Source organism: Neopelma chrysocephalum, unplaced genomic scaffold (genome assembly GCF_003984885.1).
Source record: "Neopelma chrysocephalum unplaced genomic scaffold, ASM398488v2 Primary Assembly neopelma1_132, whole genome shotgun sequence".
Lineage (NCBI taxonomy): Eukaryota > Metazoa > Chordata > Aves > Passeriformes > Pipridae > Neopelma > Neopelma chrysocephalum.
This window is the reverse complement of record NW_020897794.1, coordinates 2,292,562-2,320,281: the sequence shown is the minus strand read 5'-3', so window position 1 is coordinate 2,320,281 and position 27,720 is coordinate 2,292,562. Positions and strand designations below refer to the sequence as shown.

General features: G+C 51.2%; 1 protein-coding gene across 9 annotated transcripts in view; it reads right to left on the bottom strand.

The window, feature by feature from the left end:
- Positions 1–19,223: 19,223 nt before the first annotated feature.
- The window catches only part of RAP1GAP2 (RAP1 GTPase activating protein 2), a 60,896-nt gene continuing 52,399 nt past the window's right edge, over positions 19,224–27,720 (bottom strand). For 6 of the 9 annotated variants that reach the window (XM_027698720.1, XM_027698716.1, XM_027698719.1 and 3 more), the window contains 11 exons: positions 27,322–27,393; positions 26,839–26,925; positions 26,460–26,594; positions 23,665–23,802; positions 23,157–23,275; positions 22,727–22,840; positions 22,139–22,256; positions 21,496–21,622; positions 20,267–20,346; positions 20,065–20,100; positions 19,224–19,557 (listed from right to left, as the gene is read on the bottom strand). In XM_027698720.1, coding sequence (XP_027554521.1) covers positions 20,092–20,100; positions 20,267–20,346; positions 21,496–21,622; positions 22,139–22,256; positions 22,727–22,840; positions 23,157–23,275; positions 23,665–23,802; positions 26,460–26,594; positions 26,839–26,925; positions 27,322–27,393 — 999 coding nt within the window. In that variant the 3' untranslated portion in view covers positions 19,224–19,557; positions 20,065–20,091. The remainder of the gene's footprint in view (positions 19,558–20,064; positions 20,101–20,266; positions 20,347–21,495; positions 21,623–22,138; positions 22,257–22,726; positions 22,841–23,156; positions 23,276–23,664; positions 23,803–26,459; positions 26,595–26,838; positions 26,926–27,321; positions 27,394–27,720) is intronic. The other 3 variants (XM_027698714.1, XM_027698718.1, XM_027698715.1) reach the window with 2 other exon arrangements.

Genomic DNA, 27,720 nt, shown 5'->3' with positions numbered 1-27,720 from the left:
GTCACCCCAAATATTGAGTGTTGATATGAGAACAGGAAAAATGTCCATAGTTGAATAGGGATATAGGCCAGGTAGACATGAAAACAGCAGAAAATTAATGTACTGGTGAATTACCTGGAGTCTGGCCAGATGCTTGCATTTCTCAGTTGTCTGAACTCTACCAGGTTCCTCACTCAAGGCCAGGAAATACCTTCCCTGGCATCTCCTTCTGTGGTGTTATCACTAGAACTTTTCCATCACAATCTGAGTTTCCCTTCCAGAGCACACGACATTACTTCTTGTTCAGCTCACACTGACTAATGAGAGTAATTGGTCCCTGTCCTCTCCATTATGTCCCTCTAAGTATTTGTAAAGAGTTATCATGGCTCCCTGCAGTCCTCTTTTCTCCTCACTTTAGGACTCCCAATTCATTTTAATTCGTCCTCCCTGACCCTCCCTCCCACTCCCACTTTATCCATCAAATAAAGCCCAATTGCTTTGCAGACACCTCACGTTTGGATGAGAGAACCAAGGGGGGCACAGCAAAGTGCACTGAAAAGACAATTGTTTGAATTCCCCAGTGAGCAGCAGCTTTCCCCGTGGGCTCAGTGCTGCTCCTGCCCTGCAGCTCAGGTCTGGGAGCTCTGCAGCAGCCCCACATCCTGCTCAGGTCCCACCACTCCAGCACTGAAACCACTGCTGGGCAACACCACTGGGCACTGCTGTGCCATGCCAGGATGTGCAGCATCGAGGAGGATGCAGAGACAGAGGCCCAGAACCCCCTCCTGCACTCTGTAACATTAAGACAAGGGTTATTTGGATTAACAAAATGGAAATGCCAAGCTTCATTTCTATTCTGGCACCCGGCGCTAATTACCTTCCCCTTTTTTTAGTAACCATTCCTGCGTCCTGTTTCCTCACTTAGAGCTGATTATGAGCTGTCCATCTCTGGAACCACTCTGCTGACACAAACCATGATGGATATGAAAAGCAATGAAACGCAAATCTAATGAGACGTTGCTCAGAATGAGGCAGAAAAATTGAACCACGTTCTTTAATCATCAACGTGCAAAGCCAACCTGAATGAATTTGTTTCAGGGAGGCCTCATTTCTATTCAAATGTAAAATACACCAGAATGTTTTAAGAACCACAGAAAACCATGGATTTCTGATAAAGTGTGTCTTGTAATCCTAACCAAAAAAAGCCCCAAAGCAACCAACAAACAAATTCAACCCCCTGATGCTGCAAAGAGCCCGATGGTTTCTCTTGCTTAGATTTTCCAGAGGGAAATGCAGAACACTGCAGACAAAAAGTCACAGAAAACTTAAATCACTCATTTGCTCTGTAGGACAAGGACTCACCTAATTGCCAGCACCAGCCTGATTCTGACCTGATGCTTTTATAAATAAGACTATAAGAGATCATGGGCAGCTTGAAAGGTTCAGTCCTCTGACCTTCTTCCTCCTTCCTTTTTTCCCCCACCCAGTTGTCACATTTTCTCCCATTTCTGTTTGAAGCAGCATTTCCAATCACACCCACTGCAGAGTGAGACACTGCCTGGCTCCAGCTCCCACTTCACTGTCGTGATCCAAGTGTTTCAGAGCATATTCCAAACCACGTGATCCTGGAGTGAGCCCTGTGTCAGGCAGAGCAAGGAAATTTAGGGTAATAAAGCCAATCTTTGAGAATAAAGAGGGTCTCTGTTCACCTTCCAAACAGAGACTTCAGAACATGCTCAGATCTCATCCCTCTTCTTTGGGCATATAAAAGAAGAAAAAATTAAAAAATCATTAAGAAAAGGAAACCAGACTCTCAGCCCTGTGCCCTCAGAAAACAAGGCTTTAACAAGTGTCAGCTGCTGTGGAAACCCGCAGAGAGATTTTGGATAAATGGTGTGAAGAAGGTGACACTGTGGCTGCCTGTTCCTCATGCTCAGTACCACAGGAAGGGGCAGCATTAAATCCTCGGGCACTGTGTAATTAAACACTGAGATGTGTGACAGCCAGGAGGATAAATGGGTTCAAAAAGAGCTGCAATTAATTCAGAGGAGAAACCTATCTGGGGCTATTAAACCCCTCGGTCCCAACGCAACTCGTGGCTCAGGAAGTCTCTAATCTGCTAATTACTGGAAACCAAGAGTGATTTGTAGGCAGGATCTGTCCAGTGTCTGCTGGAGACAGGGGACTGGCTGGATGGTTTTGGATGCTCCAATCTACCAAGTCTCTCATTTGGGTGTTTTAAAATCATTTTACCAGACCCTTCATGGTGCCCACCCCTTCCCAGGGGCTGTCCCTGGTCCCACCAGGCTCTGACCCTTGTCACTCTGCTACCTCAGCCCTGTCCCTGCAGCATCTTGTCACACCCCCAGTAAAGCCCCAGCAGATCCCAGCATCATTTTGTGTTTCCACTTCGTATTGACCTGCCCTTCATGTTTTTGAGTGGGATTTTTCCCTTCGCGTTTCTTCAATTATTTAGGATTTATTTTATTACTGCAATAAAGTAATTGCCTGGCACAAGATGAACATTAACATTTGCAGTGTCGGTTGAGAAAAAAACACCATCTTTGAGCCTCTGCAGCAAAAATGCTCCTCACCAACCAGTGAAGGAGCCACAGCCCAAGTTCCCTCCATCAGAAATCCCTGTTCTCCTCCAGGACTCCAAACCTGAACACCTCCAACAGCACTAACAAACAGCAAAGTCAAACATTTTTTTCTCCAACATACACCCAGTCCTGGTGATTTCAGATGTGATTTTGTTTCCTGTTTTTATCTGCGTGAGCAGTTTGAATGGTTTCAGAATTTACCTGTGCTTCCACTTTATCACATCTGCCTCCCATTCGTTATTTTTATGATTTACATTCCCTTTCTTCTCTCCTAATGCCAGTGGCTTGACTGTAAAGCTGATGTCACATCCTAGAAACTTATCACCTCTCAAAAAAGTATTTCTTGTGCAGGATGGTATGAGAACCACTTGCATCAGGTGGAAGAATCCATAACGTGCAAAATAAATAGAGTCCTCTAACATTGTCTCCAATATCAATGCTCAAGCTCAGATAAACAACAGATGAGTCCTGCACGTGTTGCAGTTTTGGGCCAGTTAAAATTCTCACTTATTTGAGGCAACACACAGCTTTTTTCCTTGTTTTATAATTTTCCAAGCACAAGTATAATTGGCTCTGGCCTGCTACCAAGAGGTTTATTAGAGCAGCAAGGGATGAAACTAATGATTGTTAAGAAGATCTAATTCCAAGGGTACTGAGTTGTTGATTACACATTTATGGTCACTAACCAGCGGTGCTCGGATAAGGGCCTGTGGATTTGTTTACCTTGCCAAGGCACTAAAATGCAGCCAGTCACTAAAACTCTGAGGCTGAGGCAGAAATCAATATGGAGCTGCTGAACACCCTCTTGTGTAGCTGGGAGAGACTAATTGCTGATGAACCTACGAGCCCAATAAAAATGTGCATAATTTAAATTGTATTAAAACCATAAGCTGCTAAAACATCAATATTTAAACACCATCCCCTGCAGTGTCATCAGAGATCTTACAGGAAGAGCAGATATTGCTGAACATGAAAACAACAAAGGCGCAAAAATTGCCTGAAATATTTCTTTTGCTAAATTCCTGACATGAATTTGACTTGGGGATAAATTTTGCCCCAGATGTTCTACCTCTTGGTGCTAAGAGCCGTTGCCAAATGGGTTCCCAGTCCTCATGTAGGTGAAGTGGAAGCCAGACAAATGCACGGCGTTGGTTTTAGGGTGGAGCAGCTGCTCAGGAGTGTGAGCTGTGGGATGTGCTGGGTCAGGGAGCTCTCCAGAGTTCCTGTGCACAGTGCTGGGTGATGTCAGGCAGGACTGTCCCAGGGCAGATTTCCAGTCACCCAGCTTCGAGCCTGGGCAGGGCTTTTAGGTCTCAGTATGGTCTGTGGAGCCAGGCTGAGCTTTTTGCTGGGATGTACCTTTTCCCACGGGATTTTCACCACTCCGACTGCTTCAAGCAGCCAAATCACCACGAACACAACTGGGACTGTCACAAATGACTCAGGAGCTCCCCGGCCCTGCGATGCTCAGCGTGTGCATCCAGCTCAAACACTGCTTGAGGGAACTGAGGGTGGCTTCAGAGAATGAGTTTTCAGCTGCTGGTCCTAAATCATTTATCATGAGCTTCCCAGCGTGGCTTCACACCGAGCGCTTCCAACAGCGAGAACACTGGATGATGCAAAAGGAATCTGCACAGTCATGCCAGGAGCCAGATGTTGCTGCTGAGGGCTGTGTTTGGGGACAGCATGAGCAGCACTTCCACCCTCGGTTTGGGGTGAAGGAGATGTGTTTTCTTCTGAGATTTGTTTGCAAGGACAGAGCTCCACGGCTGGCAGAGGACTGAGGCCCCCAGCTTAAAACTGCCAGCTCCAAAAAACCAGCCATGGATGTCACCAGTCAGCAATTTCTGCAACATCTCACCAGACAGTTCTTTCCTGTCCTCCCTCCAGACCCTCCAAGCTGAGTAACAGCTCCTGGAGCAGTGGCTGTGAGAGGAACTTCGCCAAGGACCCACCCTGCAGCGAGTCCCTGGTCCCAGGCTGTGGGTGATCCCAGCCAAGGCACCCCCACACCCAGGTCCTGTGCTGTGCTGGCTGTTTGCACATTAACTCACTGATTTTTAAGGAGATCCTTGCACTAGTCAGTCCAGAGCTCACCTGCCGAGGATAACGTGTTTATCCCTGGGAATCTGCCTGTCTGCACATGTCAAATCACCATCATTTTATCTCTGAGATACACACCATGAAATTTAACAAGGTGTGTCCTGTGCAGGGCTGTAACATTGCAGCTGTGTGGACTAATTAGATAACGCTCATTATTGTTCATTCAATTTGGGTTTGCAGAGGCGGTGCCAGTGCTGGCTGTGCTCCGGCCCTGATTGATTGCTCCCACTTTGCATTCATTAGGAAGGTGCCTCAGCACAGTGGTTTTACAGCGTGTTTGCTGCCACTTAACTGGATGTGCCAGTCAAATGCCTTGAACTGTGTCTCTTGATTAACAATATTTTGCAAATATGGTGAAGGCTGTTTGAGCAGCCTGACAAGCAATCACGGGGCTGGGTGAGCACCACTCCTGCTCCCTGCAGAGCCCTTCCCACTTGCCAAGTGGGAGAAATACCACCGTGACAGAAAGGGCTGGTGGCAGTTCACCAATATCTCCAGGTCATCAGTGACCACGTCCATTGCTCATCTCCTTCACTCAGACAGGACTTACAGAAATAAATAGGGTTGTCAGAGGGTTTAACTTTTCAGCCCATGAAACTGGGGCACGTCTGGGTCGCAATGACCTGTGAGATCTTTCCCTCGTGTCCCCTCCCAGCTGCAGAGTGGGGTTGGCTCTGGTCCATCTCATCTCCCCCTCCACACCAGGCAGCCACCTCAGTGGGGCAGTGGGATCAGGGACTCGTTCTCATCTGGGTTTTTGCAAACCCCAGAAATGCCCAGGTCCCCAGCCCGGAGACCCCGAGGCCTCCAGTTCCAGGGTCCCCCACCCCGTGTCCTCCCCAGCTCAGCCCCTTGTCACTGCCCAAAGGAGCACGGGGGCTTGCAAGGAGCCCCACTCTCACCCCTGTGACGTGGGGCAGGGGCACTGCATGGCCAGATGATGCTGTTCAGTGCTGGGCTGGTTTTGGGGTGTTCCCATCCCACTCAGGTTGCCAGGGCTGCTCACACACGGCACAGGAACTGTCACACAGCTCGTTCCAGGGTGAGACACTGACACTGTTCCCTCTTGCATATGCAGCACACTGGGAGTTCAGGTCTGTGCACAGCAGATTTATTCAACAGTAATCGTTTCACTTCTGCAAAGGAAATATGTTCCACTGCTCCTGCAGCTGACAGGCTCTGGCATCAGTCGGAGGCTGAGGCTCCAAAAGGAGGGAGAATATGTTTATGGGATGAACCCCAGCTGTTTGCAGTATTCCTCTGCCCTAGCAATTATTTTAATAGAAAGAATTCCTGGAGGGTTATTTGGCTTCATGTGGTGCACGTCGTGTTCAGTCACCAGTTCAGGTATCAGGCAAGTGAACCTCTAAAGACAGTTCTTCTCCTGTAAAGCACTTTTTAAAAAGGCAGCCTGCTCACACACCAGAAAATACTTGCTCCCATGGGTAGCACAGGAAATCATAGAAAAACTGGTACATTTGCATAATCTGCATTATCCTGAAGTTGTTTGTCAGCATCACTGAGCTGCCCCAGCACTCCCAGGGGGTAAAGGGAGATGATGCCCAGTGGTGTCCAACTGAGAGATGCAGAAAAGGTGAGCAAGACAGATTCCTGACTGAAGGTGAATTACCTGGCTATACAAATTTTTCTCAGAAGGAAAACTGGTAGGACCTCCCCAGCCTGTTCACAGTGCTGTGGTTTCCATGGGTTCCTTTCTTGCCCCTACAGAGCAGCTCCTGGAGGGAGTTCCCAGGCCAGCCTGGCTGCAGGGGTGCAAGAAGGAGCACTTGCTCCAGTGCTGTATTTCCACAATAAACTGGAGTCTGTTTAAAATTCAGCAGCATCATGTGAATGTGTTTCTGCTTTGCCTCAGAAATAATCAGTCAGGACAGTCCTCAGACACCACTGCTCATTGAATAAAACACCTCGATTCCTCCCTGAAGGGGAAGGCTCCCCAAGGACTGGCAATATTTTAGCCTGCTTACCATCCAAGGGCTTTAAAGCACTTCAGAAGCATTAATTAAGTCTCAGGACATGCCTAAAAGGTGGAGGTTTAGCGTTTACTCAGCAGTGGGCAGCACTAAGGCTGCAGGATGGGGAGGCTCCAGGACCTGAAGGTTTGGCTCAGGTGTGTAAATGGAAGTTAAATGCTTTAACACTTCTGTGGAAGTAGATGTAAGAGAGCAAAGCACAAGTAAATAGCATCTGCCAAGTCATGCTTCAGAAACTTGTCCAGAAAAAAAAAACAACCAAACAAAAAAACCCAAACAAATATCCTGTAATTCAAAGGGAAAACAGGCAAGGGTTTGTGTCACCAGACAATGCTGCTTGCATACAAAAATGCCACTTCTTATCTGGAGATTTAGATGAGAAGAGAAGCTCAGTGATTTTTGTCAGTGCCATTAGTTTTTCTGGAGAGAATATTACCACAGTGCTACTGACAGAGCATCAATAACAGGGGAGATAAACACTTCTGAAGTGTTAATTCTCTCAGCATCATGAGATTTAACATGTGCATCATCACTGTACGTCAGTGAGGGGCAACGTGAGCAGGCACCACAGGCACTGTGCTGAAATACAACATGTAATTAAAGTGGAATCTGCTCCTGGAAGAGATTTCCATGTGGGAACAGAGGACGTTTCAGCAGTTTCCCATAACAACACCATGGCCAGACACAGCTCCTTGCTGCTGGAATCTGCCTTTGTCACAAACAGCTTTGGACCCTTGTATCCATCTGCCTTCCCTGTGTCTATCCAAGCCATTACTAGATCTAGGCAAATGATTATGCACAAACATTATTTGAATTTTTTTTTAATTAGTTTTGACCATTTTCTCACTCCTTTTACGTGGGGTTTTCACTCCTGTGACTTTATTCCACCAGCTCTGTTTACTATTGGAGTATTCACTGAAGCAGCAAATTGTACATGACTACTGGAAATTATTCATCAAGAGTGAAGTGATAAATGAATGATTAATTCTAATTATTAATACTGTTTTCATGATGCCTGAGGGCTTCCCTGAAACCATGACCCCATTTCTTTAGGTACTGTGCAAGCAAATAGGGGCAGACAGTTCTTGCCTCCAAAGGGACCCCAGCCTGGAGAGGCAACACAGCTCAGGGGAAAGAGTGAAGAGACAACTTGCTCAGAGCCCTCAGGAGTGGTATTGGCAGGATAAAACATGGTACAGTCACACTCTTTCTTCTTGAGAAATGCTGCATTAGCCATTAATTTTATATAAGTGCTTTCTAGTATCGTGTTGTTGAACTAAATTGAATCTGTCCACTGGCAAATGGCCTGAAACCAAAAAAATAACATGTGGAGGGTGTGGGACCATTCCAGACTCCATCCACATTCCCAAGGGAAAATGTGCTGTGAAACAGGTCTAGATGATTCATTGAGATTGACAGGAAGAGACCTGATAACAACAAAAAGGAGGAGCAGAGCCTCCAAGCTGCTGTCTCTTTCTCTGGGGAACACATGTTAGAGCCCCCAGAAGAAATATTTTAGTTCATACAAGTCTACAAAGGCCCAAGCAGCTGACAGACCCTCCCACTGCCATCTTGTGAACCTTCATTAGCACACTCCTCACTCCAAATTTGTGCCAAGCTCTCTGGTGTGTTTTGTTCTGCCTCTCATGCCCATTGTAAATGCCCTGGAAGGCAAGGATTTCACACGTAAATCCCATTTTAAAATACCTTTTAGCCTGGAGCTGTACCCAAGGCATAAACAGACCAATGAAATGCTGGTGTTGATTTTCATCTGTGCTGCAGGTTTGCAGGTGTGAGGGGTGTGAGTGCTGCAGCCCTCACTGCAGGAGCTCAGATACCCAGAGCAGCAAGGAGAAAGGCACTGTTCACCCACAGCACATCCTCACTGTGTATAGTGCTGACTGAGAGCAGGAATGATACTTTAATCAATATTAATAACATTTAACATGAGCACTATTAGGCCCCATTATTTTTCCAGCATAAAGAGCTATAAGAAATAAATATCCTTTTCCATCACATTTGCTGTTCTACACCCAACACAAAAGAGAAGTAAAATAAGTGTCCAGACAAACCTAAGAAAAGTTTATTCAGTCTTGAATTAAGTCCATGGTTTATTTACTCTCCACCATCTCTTGCCCCAGGCGTCAGAACTATTTCTAGCTCAGTCATGGTCTTGCTGAAGATGTTTCTAACTAGATGTTTCCAGACTAGATGTTTCCAGACTAGATGTTTTTACCCTTTCTGGGCAAAAGCTTTGTGCCACATGTGCAGCTTCTCCTGAGACAGACAGAAATTCCATGCAGGAAAAGCTTGCATGTTTTAGGAGGCCTGGGCTCTAATGTCATTACCTGCAAACATAAGAAATGACACTTTTTCACTCCCTGGGGGTAAAAAGAAAAATAAACTGAAGTACCTGTACAACATGTGATTCCCTCTCCCCTGGTGAGCTCATCACCCCTCAGTCACACCCCTACAGTGACAAACACCAGTGACTCTCAGTGCCCTGTCACTCACCAGCACCTCTTGTAACTCCACTGATTTATCCATGGCCACGTTATTTCTTTGACCTGTTCTGATCTTTGGCTCAGAGGTTTTCTGAGCCTCAGCCCCAACTCCCAAGTCAGGAAGGTGAAATGCAGGCGCTGAAGCTGCTGCAGAGAAGGCAGGAAGGAGGAAAAACCCCGCGGGGTAAAGAGTTTCCCTCCTCCTGCTTGGGCTGCAGTTTGCTGAAGGTGATCAGTGTGAGGTGTGACTGTGGAGATCCCCCCAAAATACACAAATAAAACAGGGAGGGCACCTTGTGAAATATGTTGGGGGAGGAAAACAAATGATCTCTGTCAACCATTTAAAAGCAATCCAGTAACGTGAACAATCAGAAGAGAAGAAAAATCAATACCCTTCTTATGGTGCAGAAATGGAAAACAAGGGGGATTTTACTCCTGAAAAATCCATGCAAACAGAACCCAACAAATTAATTCTGCTTGTCAATGAACATGGTCCTGTCTTCAGCAGCAGAACCACCTCCCAGAGCACTCTCTTCAGCCACAGCACTGTGAGTGATGGGGTAGAAACCCCCACTGGTGCCAGGGATACACAACTGAGTTTACACAACAATTATGAACAATTGTGTGTTATTCCCAACACATTTAATTTGTTTAATAAATAATTCCTCCAGGAGGGCTTCAAGCAAAGCAAACAGAGGGATAACAGAGCACAGCAGACACGGCCCAGTTCCTACTTCTGCACCCAAAATCCAGACAGAGCAAAGCAGAGCAGCACAGTCCCTGTTGGACAGTCAGAGGCACGGTTGGAGTGTCCCAAAGTGGCCATTTCTACCCTCCAGATCACAGCCAGCCTCTGACTTCAGGTAACAGAAGGGAAGTGGGTTGAGGGTAAAGGAAGAAATTCCTGTAGCAGCCCAGGAGTTGTGGAGACCTTTCCCAGAAAGAACTTAATGGAAATTGGAAGCAGAGGGAGAACGTGGGCTGTGGGGAGGAATCCAGGGGGAGGTGGATCAGTGGTAGAACAGTCCTACAGCCCTTCACAGAGGTTTTCCTGGTAGGTCTCAGGATTAGGCATGCACAGAGGCAGATCCATTAGTTTTCCATTCCAAACTTTCCTCTCCTACTGAACACATGAAACAGCCAGAAACACCCTGGAAATTAAAGGCTGAGGCACTGGTTGTAAGGCAGGGAACTGTTCAGCCACCTCACAAGCCTCGGCCAAACCTGTGCTTGGCATTATTGAAGTTCACAACTATTCAGTGACCTTCCCTCTGTATCCCATCAGCCAAGGCCATGGCCAGCTCTGCCTGAGATGGGACATGAGTGAACACAGGAAGAACTTCTGGCAAGCCTAATTAACTTCTTCTCATTAGGACAAAAATTCTTTTCAACTGTTGCACCTTTGGTAAAGTTGTAACAGAAACAATAATAACACGATGAACACAAATGCACCTTTTGCAGCTGAACTTCTCCCAGCAGCAGCTGCTCTTGTCCCCGAGCAGTGGCTGCTCTGGGCCATGAATTTGAGGTGTCCTGCAGCACCTCCAACACTGCCAAAAAAAAAAATTTTCCCCTTTTCGTCAAGCATGTGAACGCTAAGCTCCTACAACACATACATTTATTTATTTTTAGGACACCTTCAGAATCTGTGTTCCATGGCACGCTCAGATTTCATTTTCTGAGCCATCTCAGCATCTCTGCTGAGGCAACGCTGCCGCTCTGTGGCAGAGCCAACACATCGCCGGGGCTCCGGGTCCGTGGCACATCGCCTTCCTCCCGTTCGCACATCACCTTCCTCCCGCTTGCACATCACCTTCCTCCCGTCTGCACATCACCTTCCTCCCGCTTGCACATCACCTTCCTCCCTTTGCATCGCTCCTGCTGCCCCCAGAGCTCAGATCAGCTGAAGGAGCTCACCCTGCTGTGGGGAGCTGCCCTCGGGTCCTGCAGCTATGAGGGGCAGCTCTGAGATGAACCTTCATCGAGGGATCCACCCAGTGAGGAGGAGACGCCTCTTGGTCATTTGGCCAGGGCTGCCAGTGCTCCCAGCACACCACTGACCCCAGTGCTCCCAGCACACCCAGTGCAGCCCCCCAGCAGCTCCTCCTCACCAGCACCGAGAGGAACTGGAGAGGAGATGGTGCTTGTCAGCCCCCAGACTGTGTCTCACCACCCTGAACTCTCAGGCTCTGACAATTCCCAGACCCCACTTCATCTGTGGGGCTCAGACACGTTTTCAGTGTGTTCTGTGGTAACTTCATCAGCATCCGGGGCTCGTTCAGAGCTCTGTGGGGACAGGCTGCACAAACCCTGCACTGCACAGACCTGGCACCCAGAGCACACCCTGCACATCAGGAATTCCCTCCCAGGTCAGTGCTGGTCACCTGATAAATAAAGAGGCAGAATGGGACCTTTGTGGCTGAGAAAGGGGGAACTCTCCTGTTCCTGAAGGTGAGACACCCCCCGACAAGGTGTTACCCAGACACAACAAGGTGTTACCCAGACACAATCCTCCTTGTAAAGGCAAGCAGAGGATTATGTTTCATTCCTGCATTTCCAGTGCCACCTTCTGTATAAAAGAGGAAACCTCCGAGTTCAGCAGCTCCAAGGAATGAAACTGTAAAATTCTTCCCCACCCACGTGGGAACTCAGTCACTATTGAAATTAAACACTGAAGAAATCACATTTTCAGTAGCTCAACAGCACACTGAGTTGTGTGCTTGAGACACCCACAAGTGCCAAAACCTGCTAATTTTACAAAGAAAGTACATCAGCTTCACTCTGTGTTTGCCATAAATTCATGCAGCTTCTGGGATGGGATATAATAGACGAGAGAAATAAACATCCACTATTATTAAAAAAAAAAGTGAAGCATAAGTCTGGCTGTAAATATCAAAAGTATGTGACCAGGGAGTGCTGTTATTCTTGTCTACGTCATTTCAAGCTCTCCCAGGGATTTTTAGTCCCAGAATGTTGTGGGGCCCCAGCAATGCAAACCTCATCCTCAGAGACCCCGCTGCATCCAACCACACAGACAAGTGACTGTGCTAAACAGTTGCTGTGAATAGTTTTTTCATATTGTATCAAGAGTTCACAGGCATAAAAAACCCCTAAATTGGATTTTCTTGTTGCTAATCACAAATTTAAATATAAAGATTGAATCTGATTTTATAGGGTGCTTTAATAAGCTGCACAGAACCATTTTCAGAGCTGGATCTGGACCAGTAACTTCACAGAGATACCCAGTGCCCCATCCCTGGAAGTGTTCAGGGCCAGTTTGGATAAGGCTTTCAGCACTCTTGTGTAGTGGAAGGTGTCCCTGCCCGTGCCCTGGGGGTGGAGTAGGTGATCTTTAAACTTCCCTCCCAACCCAAACCATTCTGTGATTTCATTCTTCATTCTACTCTCCTACACTGCCTAGAAAATTACTTGATAAATTACATTCAGGAAGTTTTCCACTGAGCACTATTCAGCGTGATTATCTGGTTCCTCCAGACTTTCATTAAAGAGACAGACAAGGTCTTATCAGCTTCCCTAATAGCTGCTCCACGCTGCCCTGCCAGATCTGATAAGCTCTGAAGATGATTTGGAACAGCCTTAGAACATCCAACCCCTTTTAATTGGGGTTGGTGTCTTCACATCTGCAGATGCTCCTGTCACTGAATGATCAAGTGACTCTCTTCTGTGATCAGGAGCAGCAGCCTGGGACAGAGTGAGCATCCCTACAGGAGGCAGAGGAGGTGCTCAGGCAGTAAAATCATCCTCCTCTCATTCCCAGCCCCAAGCAGGGGAGCCCCGAGCAGCAGCCACCGTGTGCTGAGCTCTGGCTCTGTGCACATCTGCAGTTCAGGAGCCGTGGGGGGACTCTGCTCTCAGGGCTATGGAACACGGAACCAAGGGAATGAAAGGCTCCAAACAAACTGGGAACGTCTTGTAAAGCCCAGAGAAAGATCCTTTCCAGGTAGGAGAGTTGCTTTGAGCCTACAGGCAGTGGCATGTGCAAAGAAACTGTCTTAATTCAGTAAGTAACTAAGAATAAACCCATAGTAGATAAATGCTGAAATGATTATTTACATTTGTCTCTTAAGCCTGGATTCAGGCTTGATTGGATCCTCTGTAGTTTGTAATAAAAGGGAAAGCAGCAGAGTTTTAAAGTGCCACTCATCATAAATGTCTGGCTATAGACAGACCTGAGAGAACTGGGATCCTGATTGGAGCATCTAAAGTTCAAAATTATGTGGAATAAGGCTGAGCTGTAAAATTGTGTACACAGCAGATCATAATTGCAGCTACTGCTGGAATAAATTATGACGAGTGTCTTAACTCCTCTAGTGCTGAGCTGAAGCAGGTTCCCCAGCTAAGCCAGAAGAAATCCTAAAATAACCCCCAAACTAGGACCAGACAGTGCTCTGGGACCTCTCAGGATCAGGGTCTGCACTTTGGGTTTGTGTTTCACCTAATGAGTAACCATTGCAGAGCTGAGTGCTCTCAAGCACAATATTTAACAATTTAGTCCATCTCCTCTATAGAAGCAAACAACTCAATTACTATCCCCGAATCCTCTAAAACCTGGATTGAGGTGGTTGTTTCCACAACACAAGGTTTGCTTAAACTATAAAAGTAAGTGAAGCAATTCTGGCTGAGAAGCCTTCTTGGAGTTGTTTTCCAGTTGTCTGAAGAATTTGATTCTCCCTCTCACCAAATTTTAGATTCCAGATTCTTTGGGAAACTTTCCAAGGTTCAGGCTGGAACACTCAATCATTAATTCCCAACCTGCCCATCTGCCAGGTCTAGAAGAGATTTCTGTTAAATCCTTTAAATCACGTGTCCAAACTGCTTGTTTATCTGTCAACATTCACACCACCTAATTTTAAAGCTGAATTTTTTAAACCTCTTGAGGCTGATCCTGCTCTGAACACGAGGGTCTGTCAGTGACTTTGCTGCCTGTTGTACCAGACAGGCTGTACCTGCTATGCTGTACCTGCTGTGCTGTACCCACCCAGCTGCTCAGGCTCTCCCACAGCAGCCTTTTACACCAACCCCTGTTCAAAAAAAGGAGGATGACTTACCACATCAGGAGCACTTTACTGGGGTGACAGAGCCTTGCTGCCCCCAGACAGATGAAATGTGGCAGAAACCCAGCCTGAAAGCCAAGCAAAGACCAGTCCCCCTCCCCAGACTCCTCCTGCCCAACCTCCCTGGGGTGCTCAGGTGCCTCTCATAGCCCTTGACAGCAGGTTAATTGGGCCACTTGGCTGCTCCCTTCTGCCCTCCAGAGCCTTGGGATGCTCTTTAGGGGGTGAGGACACAGGTAGTCAGTCCCCTGTGTGCATTTCCCAAAGCTTTTAGATTTGCAGTGATTTCCAAAGCAACAGTCAGTGTGGTGGGAAGGAAATCATGGAATCACAGCATGGTTTGGGCTGGAAAAGCCCTTTAAAGGTCACCCACTCCAACCCCTTGCCATGGGCAGGGATATCTTCAACCAGATCAGGTTGCTCAGAGCCCCCCTCCAATCTTTCCAGGGATGGATCATCCACGACTTCTCTGGGCAACCCAAATGCTGCCTCATTAAATCTGTTACTGCAGTAAGAGTTGTGGGCAGTGACTGCAGGGCTGGGGGGGCTGAAGGAACCCCCAGGGACACAGAGATGAGATGAGCTGAGCTGAGCTGAGCTGAGATGAGATGAGATGAGATGAGCTGAGATGAGATGAGATGATGAAGGAACCCACTCATGCTTTGTGCCAGTGGCTTCTTTGGCTGGGATAGAGAGTCCCAGCGTGAGGAGAAGGGAATGGTGTGGCCTTGGGGTTGTATTATTTGTAAGACTGACAGGATGTGCTCGGACAGGGACATGTAAAGCTGTATTTGCCTTGGTTTAGTGACTGAGACACACCTGAGTGGAGCCCTTGCAGTGTAATGAGCCTTCCCTCAGCAGAGCCCTCCCATGACCACAGGAGTGTCCCTGGGGATGGGGTGCAGCAGCAGCAGGTCCACGAGGATGTGCCAAACATGCCACCTCCAAACAGGTACAGCTCTTTTCTTAGTGCCCTGGGAGGAAGAAATCTGGGAAATTAGGGGGATTTTAAAGGAGCTGGAGAGAGAAAATCCAATTTCCTTGTCAGCCCCCTGGGGATGTCCAGAGACAGCGGCGCTGCCGGAGCCTGATGGGCTGAGGGGAGCTCTTGGCTCAGACAGATGGAATTGCTGCCTCTTTATATTCTTCATCACATGGGCTGGCTGCTGACAGGGAGCTTTATAGGGCACCAATTTCAATTCAAACAGAACAGTTCCCCTGGTTAAATGGCTGCAAAAGGGTGGCCCTGCTCCTCCTCTGCTGCTCCAGTCTCAATCTGGGGAGCCCCGGCACAGATGCCCCTATTTACACCTCCCTGTGCTCCAATACTCCTCTGCTTCCAGTGCCTCAGTGTCTGACTCCATGTGAGCTCTGCCAGGTTCCCACCAGCCCCAGCTCAGCCCCTCTCCATGCCCTCACCTGCTTTTCACAGGAATGCTCTCAAAGAGTTCCTCCAAAGCTGTCACTGTATGGACACACACATGGAGTACACATATGGACACAAAATATGTTATTTATTGTGAATTTTGCAAAGACACATTTAAGCAACAAAATATACATTTTTGAACCTTTAGTTTTATACATAACAAATACAATCTGCTACCATAGCAATAAATTAAATATACATTATTTACAACAGACATAGGTCACCAGGAACTACAAAGCACCGCCTCTCTACATCAAAAATAAACTTTATCAGATACATTTCTTCAAGATTTATTTTCCCTCTATAAACTCTCTCCACATTCTCTTACACAAATCCCCCATTCCTCTGGGCAGGACGGACACAGTGCTACATTCATTGATGAAAGCATGCTGGGGGACTGGGGCAGCCCCAGCCAGCTCAGGGGAGGCTGGAGCATCAGCAGAGCAGTGAGAGTGCAGGTGGGACCCGCAGAGGTGCTGGGCTCTGCCCTGGCTTTGGGAGCTGCACCTCCCACAGCCAAGAGGTGCCAGCCCTCGGCACAGCCCACCCATGGCAGAGACAAACCTTGGCCCCTTCACCTGCCATTCTCAAGACCCTCAAAACTCTGGAAAGAAACTGAGTTTGTGCTTAGGTTCCCCCACTTCACCCAGGAAAAAAGCACTTCTGTGTTGTGCTTAGGTGTGCACCCTGTGCTTGGCTCAGTGAGGTTCCAAGAGGATGCAAGTGCGTGCCAAGTGCTCTCCTGAATGGAAGCCGAGCCAGAGTGGCAGCTTCTGCCAACCCTCAGCTGCACACCAGCTCCAGGGCTGATGCAGGTGATGCTGGTGGAGGGGAGAGGGTCCCTCCCTGCTCTGCGTGAGGACTTGGAGCTGGGGGCACCAGTGCTGGACCTGTGGACCTGCACCCAACCCACTGCTGCCTCTCAGCCAGCCCAGGCGCTGCTCTGAGCCAGGCAGCAGGAGCAAGGGGGAGACTGAAACTCCAGTGGGAAGGGGAGCAGACCCCGTGACAGGGGAGACCTCCCCACACAGTGGGAGCTCTCCCATCATCCCCTGACGTGCTTCTGAGCCCCTTCTGCTCCCTCTGCAAAGTCACTTCCAAGTGTGGCAGAAGTTGTGTGCATGGAAACAGTGGGATCAGAAAGGAAAATGCACTGCACAGTAATTCTAGTGTCAGTTCAGGACTCTTTCTTTTATATACATATATATATATGTATGTATATATATATATATAAAAATCCCTTTTATATATGTATAGATGTATATGTGTCACTTATAAGCACAAAACATTTTGCAAAATATACACAGGAACACCTTCACCCACTGCTGGAAGTGCAAAAGTCCCTGGGGTGTAACAAACCGCTGCTCAGACCCCAGAACCACAGGACAGCCTGGGACATTCCAGGCATGGAACAGCACAGGCAGGACCATGCCCAAGCCTGGCCAGGATGAGAGCACCCAAAGCCCAGCTGCTGGTAAGGATTACAGCAGGTTTTACAGCCTGTGGGGAGGAGTGTGTGCTGCTGAAAACGTCCCAGATCCCACAGGAGCTGCTGGCAAACCTCATGCCAGACCCCAGCTCCCGGCCCTGCTGCCGTGGGAGAGACAAGTCCAGCACACTGCACCTCTCCCTAAGGCTTCACACTGTCCTGCCTGTTAGTCCCATTCCCAAATCAATCTGGGTCAGAAAGGAAAGTCACAGCTTCAAGTGAAAAAAACCCACAACAACAAAACAACCAAGAATGACAAACCAGCTGACAGTAGCCACTGAATTATCTGCTGAAAGATCTCACAGAGATCAACACCCACAGGAATGACAAAGTCTACAGAACCGAGCGACTTCTCAGAGGAAAAAGCAAACCCAGAGCAGACCTCGGAGTCATTGCACTGGTCAGCATTTCACTGTGAGGCTTCAGGAAACCAGACCAAAGCTTTAAGAGAACTGGGGATGTGTCTGAAAGTGCTACTAAAGCATCATCAGGGAAGTGCTGAACAGCAAAGAGGCACCTACAGCTACGGCCTGGGCTGAGCACACCACACACTTCTCTTCCAAAGGAAACTCAAGCTTTAAACTCCACTGAAATGCAACTGGCTGGGAGCAGGAGGGAGCATCCCCACGGGGGTTACTGGGATTTACTGGTTCTACACACAGAGCTTAGTGCCAGTGAAACAATTCCCTCCCTTTTCACAACATGTTCTCCTTCTCTAACCTGGTTCATCTCCCATCAGAGCTTCAGCCTTTCCACAGGGACCGATTCCAGCAGGGGGGGAGCACCGATGAGAACCGGATCGTAAGGCTGTGGGAGAGCATCTCCCTGCAGAGCCGGGCTGAGCAGGGCTGCTTCAGCTCGCCCTGGCTCCTCTCTGGCCTGGGGAGTGATGGGGAGGAGGGGAGGTGATGGTTGGATCCTACAAGCACTTGCCCCAGAGAGAGGGGAACAGAAGCAGCCCCAGCCATGGCACTGCCCTGGGCTGCTCCAGGAGCACAATTCCTGACACAGGCTGGCAGGAGCTTTGTTGCTCTTGGAGCACCGGCTGTGTGAGGGTGACTTTGGCACTCAAAAGTCCTGTTTTCATAGGAATCACAAATTTGCAGAACTGTGTTCACTTGAGACTGAGAACTTGATTTCATGGGGTTTTCCAAAGGTCACAGGCTGGGGTGGGGGGGGCAGGGGAGCATCTCTGCAGCATCATGGCCTGTCCTCCAGAAAATGGGTGAGGGAAATCTATGAGCAATGTGAAATTCGTGGACAGGCTTCAGGAAACTTCAGAAGAAGTTCCATAAAAAAGAGCAAAAGGATTTCTTGGCCTGTTGAGAGAGGTATTTTTTGGGAAAGGGCACCACAGGAAAGTCACCTTGCAGAATTCATAATCCTCATCTTTCAGAATAACAAGAGCTCGCTCAAAAGCAGCAGGACAGACTCTCCAAGGGCTGGAGCAGCCTAATGTCACCCAGATCACTGGAGTTTTATGCATTTGCTTGCCTGGTGATCCAAGCCATGGGGCAAAGCAGATCCCACTGGGTAAATTCCCTCTGGTTCCAGTTCTGGTACTCAGATACACCACAGCTTTAGCTCTGGGTCACCTTTCCCAGGCCTGTGCTCAGCGTCAGGCAGGGACAAAGCAGGGAGGCCAAAGCTGCCAAGGGAGGATGAGCTGGCCTTGGTCCCCAGCTCTGCTCCCTGGGCCAGTTTGCTCACCCATCTCTTGTGCAAGAAACGAGCCAGTGTGGAGTAAGGGGACGCCTCTGCCCTAAGAGTTTTGGGGTGTGGGTAGGAACTGGGGGGAGACAGCTGGGGGTGGCTGGAGAGGCACTGCAAACCGTGTGCTGGGGGCACATTTTACCCTGTTGGCTCCAGAGAGGAGTGACAGAAAATGATGGCAGAAAGGGAACTGCCCTGGGGCCACTAACTCACTTTGCCCTGACCCCCTACCCCTCAAAAAACTTATATAAAACCTGCTTCCCCACCGATAACTGCAAATATAGCATGGAGGGAACTGAACTGCGTGGGGGTCTGTCCTGCTGGCCCTCTGCCCAGGAGGAGCTGGTGCCCACCAGCCACAGCACACGTGGGTGCCCACGGGGTGACCCAGCACAGCACCCGGAGGGGTCACGGCCCTGGCCACACGTGTGGGTGGCACAGCTGAAGACACATCCCCTCCCACATGCAGAGCTGGGGGCACAGGGCATGTGCTGGGCAGGGGTAGAGCAAGGGGAAAGGTGGCTGGTCCCTGTCAGGGCAGGGCTGTGGCAAGGTGAGAGCTCCTTCCCGGCACAGCAGGCAAGGCAGGTGTGGGCACCTCACTGCCCACAGCTGGGGCACGTGGGGGCCCATGGGGTGTTGAAGAGCTTTCCCTTTGTTGAAACAAAAATTCTCTGTAAAGAAGAAAAGGATAAAGGTGTCAGAGAGTGTGGAAGGAGTGTGGAACCGTCACCCCTGTGGTGATGGTTGTGCAGCCCTGTCCCAGGGAGGGAGCTGAAGCCAGGGCAGTGCCCGTCCCCAAAGCACCAGGTCACCTGCCACTCCCAGGCTGAGGAAGAAGGAAACTCCGTGATGGGGTGAAAATCCTGGCTTTTTGAGACTCATGCTTTCAGAAATGGAAATTCCTCTCATTTCAAATTCTATGGGCTCTTCTGCTCAGCTTGAGACTTCCTAATGACACCCCTGATTTCACGGCAGAGAAGGAGCCCGGGTGACTCCGACCCCATTCCCTTCACCTCTGCCCATGAAATCCACCTTGGCAATCTGCCATTCCCCTCGGGTTTTTGGGATGGACCCGCTCTGCCTTTCCACCCCCAGTGCCCAGAGGACAGTGCAGAACAACTCATCCTCCCTGGGGAGAGAAGAGCCTTTCTGCACAACAGCACAACCCCAACACTCACCTGTGACAGGTTCATTACCTCCTCCTGCTAGTGGCTCTGCGGGAAAGAACAGAACAGATGAAGGGGCAAGAAATCACAGAATCCCCTCCCTCCATTCCAATCCCTCATGGGCCCCACAGCCTCCCCCAGAGCCCAGACCCCCCGTGCCAGGCAGGGAGGATGTGCCCACACAGCATCCCACCAGAAGAGCCCTGGCACCTACTGTGTTGGAGCTGCTGTGGCTCAGCTTGTCAAAGCGAAACTTCAGGTTGGACCTCGGAGAGTTTCTGTTCTTTACATCTGCTGGAGGGAGGGGAAAAACAAGGAACAAAAATAACAAACTGTGAACGAAAATATTTGCTGTAGTGCTGGCTGCACTCACCCAGCCAGGCACTTCAATAGACTATCAGGAGTGCTACCAATGTTTAGTCTGCCTAGGCTGGATGTTTGGCAAAAGCTGTACATTAAATGTTTGTGGTGGAACAAATTGAGGCTTAATTACATTTCAGTCTTCCTCCTGGAAATGCCACTGAAAAGGCTACAAGGAATGACTGATCCATTTAATGTATGGGTGGATTTTCATGTTCTTGGCAGGAAAAATACAAAATAAACACTTTAAACATTCAAAGGGGCTGGTTTAAGAGTTCAGAAAATTACTAATGAAAACAAGGAGGAGGACCTGTGGGGTGCTGAGACATGAAAAGCCTGCCTTGGCTCCGCAGCCTCACTCTGCCAACAGTGCTCCCAGTTACGGAGCCCTTGGGCTGTATTTGTTCCACAAACAGCTCCCCAGCTGATAATGTGTGTTTCTGTGTGGCTGGGGGTGCCCTGTGACAGGCTCTCTGTGGCTCAAGGAACCAGAGCCATGGGTGTCTGCAGGCAAGGGGTGACTGCGGCCATCCCCCAGCTCACCACAGAGTGCACAGGGCCATTCCTGGTGTTGAGCTGCACCTCACTGTGCAAACTGAACAACTGAAATGGAGGGAGTTGGTGAGCGGGTTGGCAGGAGGGGAACGGAGCCAAGACCATGGGAAGCTGCTTGTTGATTAAATAATTGTGAGTCATGGCTCGGCCCCTGGAGGCAGCGAGTTTCCACGACTACTGCACATGGCTGCCAGGGGAGACAGAGGGAACAGAGCCACAGCAAGAGCCACCTCTGGGCTCCAACTGAGAGGGAAACAGTTCCCCGTGGAAATACAGAACTAGAGCACACATCTCTCCAGAACAGCCCTGTCAGGGTGGGAGCTGCCCTGCACCCCGTGGATGCCCATCCTGCCAGGGTGACCATGGCTGCTGCTTCCCCCTGGCACCTGGGCAAGGCTGGGAGGGGGATCCCCCATCCCAGGGCCATGGAGCCCATTCCAACCCGCCACTACAGGAACCTGGGGGCTTCCAGGGGCTCCAGGGGCGAAGCCAGAGGCAAAGCCTCCCACCAGCCCTCCTGCAACCCACCTGTGGGGCTCCTGCTCATGATGACAGGGGTTGCCATGGCTCCTGCGCCGGGGCTCTCACTGCCAGATGAAGCACTGTAGACAAACACGTCCTGCTTGAATGGCGATGCAGTGGAGGGCTGGCTTCCCTGCTCAGAGAGATGGGACATGGCTTTTCCTGCAGCCAGCTCTTCCCCCCACACCCTGCTGATGCCCCACTGCAGGCCTGCCACCAGCTGCTGGTGGGAAAGCTTGTCCTGATGGAGCAACCTCCCAGCCTGGGCACCCTGAGCAGTGCCCAGGGCACCCCGGGGTTCACTGGGCTGCCACAGAACCACAGAGTGGTTTGGGTTGGAAGGGACCCCAAAGACCATCTAGTCACATCCTCCCTGCCACAGGCAAGAACACCTCCCACTAGACCAGGCTGCTCCAAGCCCTGCCCTTGAACACTTGCAGGGTTGGGGCAGCCATAAAACCCTCAAGTCCCACCAGGCACCCCAGCCCTCCTCCTCCCCACGCCCACAGATGGGATCAAGCCCCTCCAGAGGTGAGGAAGCACCCGGGGGCCCAGTGGACACTTGTCCCCCACAGAGCCCACCCCGGGGTCAGGAGGCACAGGGAGCCAAGGGAACGTGGAGTGTGTCAGGGGTGGGTTTGGTGCCTACCACGCTGTCATACTCCTCCAGGGTCTCGCTCTCCCCCGCCGTGCTGCTGAAGCTGCTGGTGCTGGAGGAGGAACGGGAGATGTTCGAGCGCCCGTTCTCTTTCAGCTTGATAAATGGCCTGGGGAGAGGCGGGACGGAAGGAAGGGCGCCAGGCTGTCACTGGGCAAGGGCGTCCCTGGGGCTGGGACAGCGGGACAGACCCTCCTGCCACCCTGGGAGCAAAGTGCTGCTGGAGGGATCGACCTGTCGGGGTGCTTCTGTGCACAACCACATCCAAAGGCGTGGGATAAGGTGGTGGGTGGGTGGCCCAGCAGGAAGCCCAGGGTGCAGCTGAATTCCCCTTGGCACGGAGGGACAGGTACTGCAGCCTCCCCAGCTCCTGTGCCCTGAGGATTTGGGCAGCCTCTGTCAAACACTGCTCCTGGCTCTTCTTTGTAAAGACCATAAGGGAGCTGTGTTCATGAATCACAAGAATCTTTTCTCTCCCTAGTATCAAACTTATTTATATTAAAACCTGGTGATGATGGTTTTGTTTGACAAAGTCCCTGATGTCTGTGGTAGGAGAAGGATGGACTCCTCCCAGCTCACCTGTCTTTGTTGGGGCATATTTCAGGGGAGCTAGGGTTGGACGAGGTTTCAGACTTCATCTCTTGGGAAGAATGTCCCAAATCTGGTGTCTTCTGGGCTCCAGAAACACTGTCACTGAGGGCACAAAGAGACAGGTTGCACGAGTTATACAAGAGACTTAAAAAGGATGGTCAAATTATATTCCCCAACACCAAATATAAACTGTGAGAGTGACAGATGCTCTACGGGTGCCACCACTTTGATTTAAAACAGAGGGAAGGGATCCAAGGTGCAATTTCACAACCATAGCAGAGGCAGCTCTTGTTGCTGGTTCTGTGAAAAGGAGGGGCTGTACCCTGGGATAGGTTTCTAGCACCCACCAACAGCTTTTCTCATGTTTAACACTGAATAGGGTCTTTTAACCTTAGTGACAGGGCGATGACAAACTTACCACCTTGTCCTGCTCTCCCCCTGGCTCTCCGACGTCGTGTGCAGGCGAGGGAACAGCCCCGACCGGCGCTTGATGGGGCTCCTGGACTGGTTCTTGGCAGCAGTGGCTGGTACAGGGGGCTGAAAGCAGAGAACAGTCTGGGTTGGAGAGCACAGCTCCCTCCTGGGAGCTCACAAACTAAACAGCCTGCACAGAATCCTGCTGCCTGCGATTCCCAGCCTACGCATCCAGAAAACATGTGATGTCAGAACTTCTTTTCTATCTCCTTTGGTCTTTGGGGCTGAAAATCTCAGACAGCTCATCTTTGGTTCTTCCACAAAACAAGCCCAACTTGGACGAGGCACCCGAACCCCTGGTCTACTCAAGTGTCCCCCTCTCCTTTACCCTGCCCATGCAGGGGACTGACAGACTGTCAGCACAGTGCCCCACTGGGCTGCGCTGGGCTGGACAGAGGAGGGACAGTGGGACAGAGGGACAGCAGGACAGAGGGACATGTGGCTGCACTCACTGAGAAGGTGGCCTTGGTCACCTCGCCGCTGTTGTGTGCGATGCCCCCGCTGAGGCTGCCCGGGATGCCGCTGCCGTGGTGCTTCTTCTGGCTGCCCACCATCGTCTCCATGGAGTGGCTGCGCACACGGATGGCTCTCTGTGGCAGAGGGGACAGGGGACAACAGCTCATCACCACTCAGCGGGGTGCCGGCCCCAGAACCCCTCCCCAGCCCCAGGTCTCCCCCAGGCACGTGGGAGATCAACCTGTCTGGGCCTCCCTGAGAACCAGCACACCCCAACAACAACCCCACTGGTGACAGCAGCAGCCCTGGCAGGTGCAGGTGAGCACAGGCCACCCTTGGGGAGCCCCACAGCCACCACAACATCAGATTTTCCCCCCATTGCTCCGTGATACCAAGGGCTGCAGCTGTGGGACCAGGAGCAGCAGACACAAGCCCCACATCCAGCCTCCTGCCCTGTGCCTGACCAGTGTCCCAGACCCTTGGCAGGAATGGGGACCACACGTGAATCATAAGCCATGTTTGTGTGCACATCTCCCACGACTCTCCCTGGACTTGGAGAGGACAGACCCTGCAGAGCCTCCAGCCCTGCCTGCACCTCTCCTGCACTGAGGGACCTCTCCAGCCTGGCCCAAAACAGCTCCTGAGCTGGAGGTTTCACAGCCACACAAAAATGCTTCTGTTCTCCAGTGAGTTAATGCTTGAGAATACATTCAACCTGAAGCTCTGGTGCTGGTTTGGTCCATGCACCTCTGGAAGAGACCAGAGGTGAGCTCCACAGCAGTGGCCCCACAGCAGCTGCAGACCCTCCCTGCTCCCTCTGATCTTCACATCTCCCCATCAAGCAGCCCCCTTCTCTCACTCTTCACAGCAGGCACCTTTCCCTGTTCCCTCTGCAGCTATTCCCTGTGCTGTGCCATCACTGTGCCATGGCTGCTGCTCCTCCAGCCCGAATCCCAGCTCAGGCTAAAGAGAGGAAACGAGCCATTGTGGGCCAGATGGCTGAAGGTGCCAGCACTGCACCCACAGGCACTTGTTTCCTGCTGGCCCAGGGGTCAGGAGCTGCAGGCAGACCCACACTGGGGTCAGCAGGAGCTGCAGCCCTGAGCTCTCACAGAGCCCCCAGTGCTGGAGACCACGGTCCCAACAGCCCCTCCTACACATCCAATAACAAACACCAAGCCAGAGTCCATCAGAAGAGATTTATTTGGGTCAGCAGCAATTCATACATGATTTGACAGTGTTTGTAGGTAAAAGTGACCGGTTGCTTTGCTGCCAAGCAGTGCCTGAGGGTGCTCAGACCCTGCAGGCTCCTGCCCTGAGCTGGGGAGCTCTGTGGGGCACTCCAGCACCCCCTCCCCACAGAGCAGGTCCCCTCCCTGCAGCAGAGGCAAAGGCACCTCTGGCTGGCTCATGGCCCAGCAGAAATGTGCTCTGCTCCCCTCTGAGAGCTGCTCCCCTGCTCCCCTGGCCAAGGGGATGGGGGGGCTGTGAGCTGGGTTGTGGGTGTGAAGCACTGGGCAAAAAGGTACCGTGAGGAGCAGGTGTCACCCCTCGCAGCCCTCATGTACCGTCTGTGTGTCCCTGGTCACTCCAGCAAGGCTCGGTGCAGCACATAAGCCAGCAGGCAGCCCAGCAGGGCGGGCCCCAGGCGGCCGGGCAGGCGCAGCCCAGCACAGACCACGGGGCTCACCTCCCACCCCAGCACTCCCTGCAATGCCAAGAGAGCACGGTCTGTCTCCTCACACACACAGAGCCTGCCCAAGATGAGTGTTTAACCTCAGTGCTGAGCCCCTGGTGTGAATGCTGTGATGTACAACTGACTGCACAGCAGCTCCATCCCTCACACTGAAACAGGACACACCTGAGCCTCCCCCCACTGCAGTCTGGGGACATGAACACTCCTCCTCCATGGCCCCATCCTCCAGGTGCAGGATGAGGCGACTCATCCACCAGAGCCCCCTTCTCTGGGCTATGGATATCCCTGTGCCTGTGAAGTACCTGCAGGAGCTGTGCCAGCACAGTGGCAGCCAGGACAGCCCCCCTGCCCATGCAGTGATGGCCACTCTGCATCAGCCCTGTCCCCACAACAAGGCAGCCCCACCACAGACACCTGGACATGGCTCATTCCCCCTCCATCTCGAGGGACGTCCCCACTGCCCACCCAATCACTGACCCTACTGCCAGTGGGTGCTCAGAGTTTCCTCCACAGCATTTTACCTCTGTTCCTTCTCCAGCCCACACCATCTGCTCCACCTCACACTCACCCGGTCCCTCCAGCACACCCAGCACCCCTTCCCCTCTCCCCCCCCCCCCCTTTCATTCTATCTCCTGTTTTAAGCACAATGACCACCACCTCCCCCTTGCTTGCCATGGTAGTCACCTCGGGAATCTCTCCTGCTCGCTGTCCCACAGCAGCATCCAGCAACTGGTGACAGGAGCAGGACATGCCCTGTCACAGCAGAGCCCAGCTGCAGGCACAGCATGTGTTGGGGGCTGGCCCTCGACTGACACCCCTCTGGACATGAGAAATGCCACAGCACACTGGTGGAGGAGGAGATGCTCACGGGCTCTGGGGAGGTCACCAGCAACAATGGGACCACACCACCCTGCATCTGCTCCCCCTGGGGCCAGCTGGGTGCTGGTGGGCTGAGCGGGTGGTGCTGGCAGGAGCCTCCACCTCCTCCCACCACCCCACCTTCAGGGGACACCTCCTGCCCCCCAACACTGCTCATCTGCTTTGCCAGCCCTGGGCGCATTTGTAGCTTTGCTCTTGGCAAGGGCAGGGCTTTACCTTGAAAGACTCCAGAAAGCCTCCATGACCCCCATTCTCCAGCTTGTCCTCCTCGGGCCCCAGCCCCAGCATGGTCTGCGTGTGCCCGTGGAGCTCGTCGTGGAGGTTGTCCAACAGGGCAGCCCGTGTCCGGTCCTGTGGGAGTGAGAAGGGCTCAGCCAGGGCCCCGAGGGAGCAGCAGTGGCACCGACAGCACAGCTGGCTTGTCCCTCCTGGAGGGCAGAGCCTGCCCCGCGAGGCCTCACGGCCGTCACACTCCAGTCACTCATCCCTGTAAGCGCTGACCCATTCCAACAGGGAAAGGTGGTTTTGAGGAGGAACGGGGGAATTCCCCACGCCTGGCACGGTGCCAGGCAGGGACACACGTGGGCAGCGTTACCTCCAGCTTGGCGAACTTGTCAGACTTGCAGCAGGCGTTCTCGGCATTGATGAGCTTGGTCAGCAGGAACTCCCGGAACTCGGGGCTCTGCAGGGACAGAGCCAAGGTGGAAAACACCCGCTGTAAGACTCCTCACATCCCTGGAGCTGCACCAACCCAGAACGGGGGCTCACAGCACCCTGCAGCCCCTCCAGATGTGGAAGCATTGGTGGAAAACCCCAGCCAGGCTTGGGGTGCCCTCCTGCACCCACACAGATGCCCCGGCACCAGAGCCACCACTGCTGCCTCAGATGGGTGATGCCACGCACTGGTGCATGGCCACTCACCCCACCATAAACCCCAGGGCCTCACTGGGAACCAAGACCAATGCAGATCAATTCCAGAAATCATGTTTTCCCCAAGAAGGTGGAAACGCTTGGAAACATCTCGGACGCACACATCTACTTTTTTTATGGCTTGGAACGTGCTTCCCTCAGCTCCTACCTTCTGGAACACCGGCGGGTTGGGCAGGGCTGGGCCAAAGGAGGGGACATCCTCCCGGGCTGTGACTGACACCTGCAGAGCCAAAGACACATTATTGTCATGGGTGCAGCAGGATAACAGGGTTTATGCTACCTCCACCCAGGTGATGTGTCAGATGGATGTGAGCTGTTCCAAGGCACATTTAAACACTGAGGAGCATCAAAACTCCTTAACAAATGAGCTGTTACAGGAGCTGTTATACATACACACATTTTATACCCAGATGTCTGTATACACACATCACATAACACTGCACACATAACATACCTGTGTGCACACATAACATACCTGTGTGCATACATAACATACCTGTGTGCACACATAACATACCTGTGTGCACACATAACATACCTGTGTGCA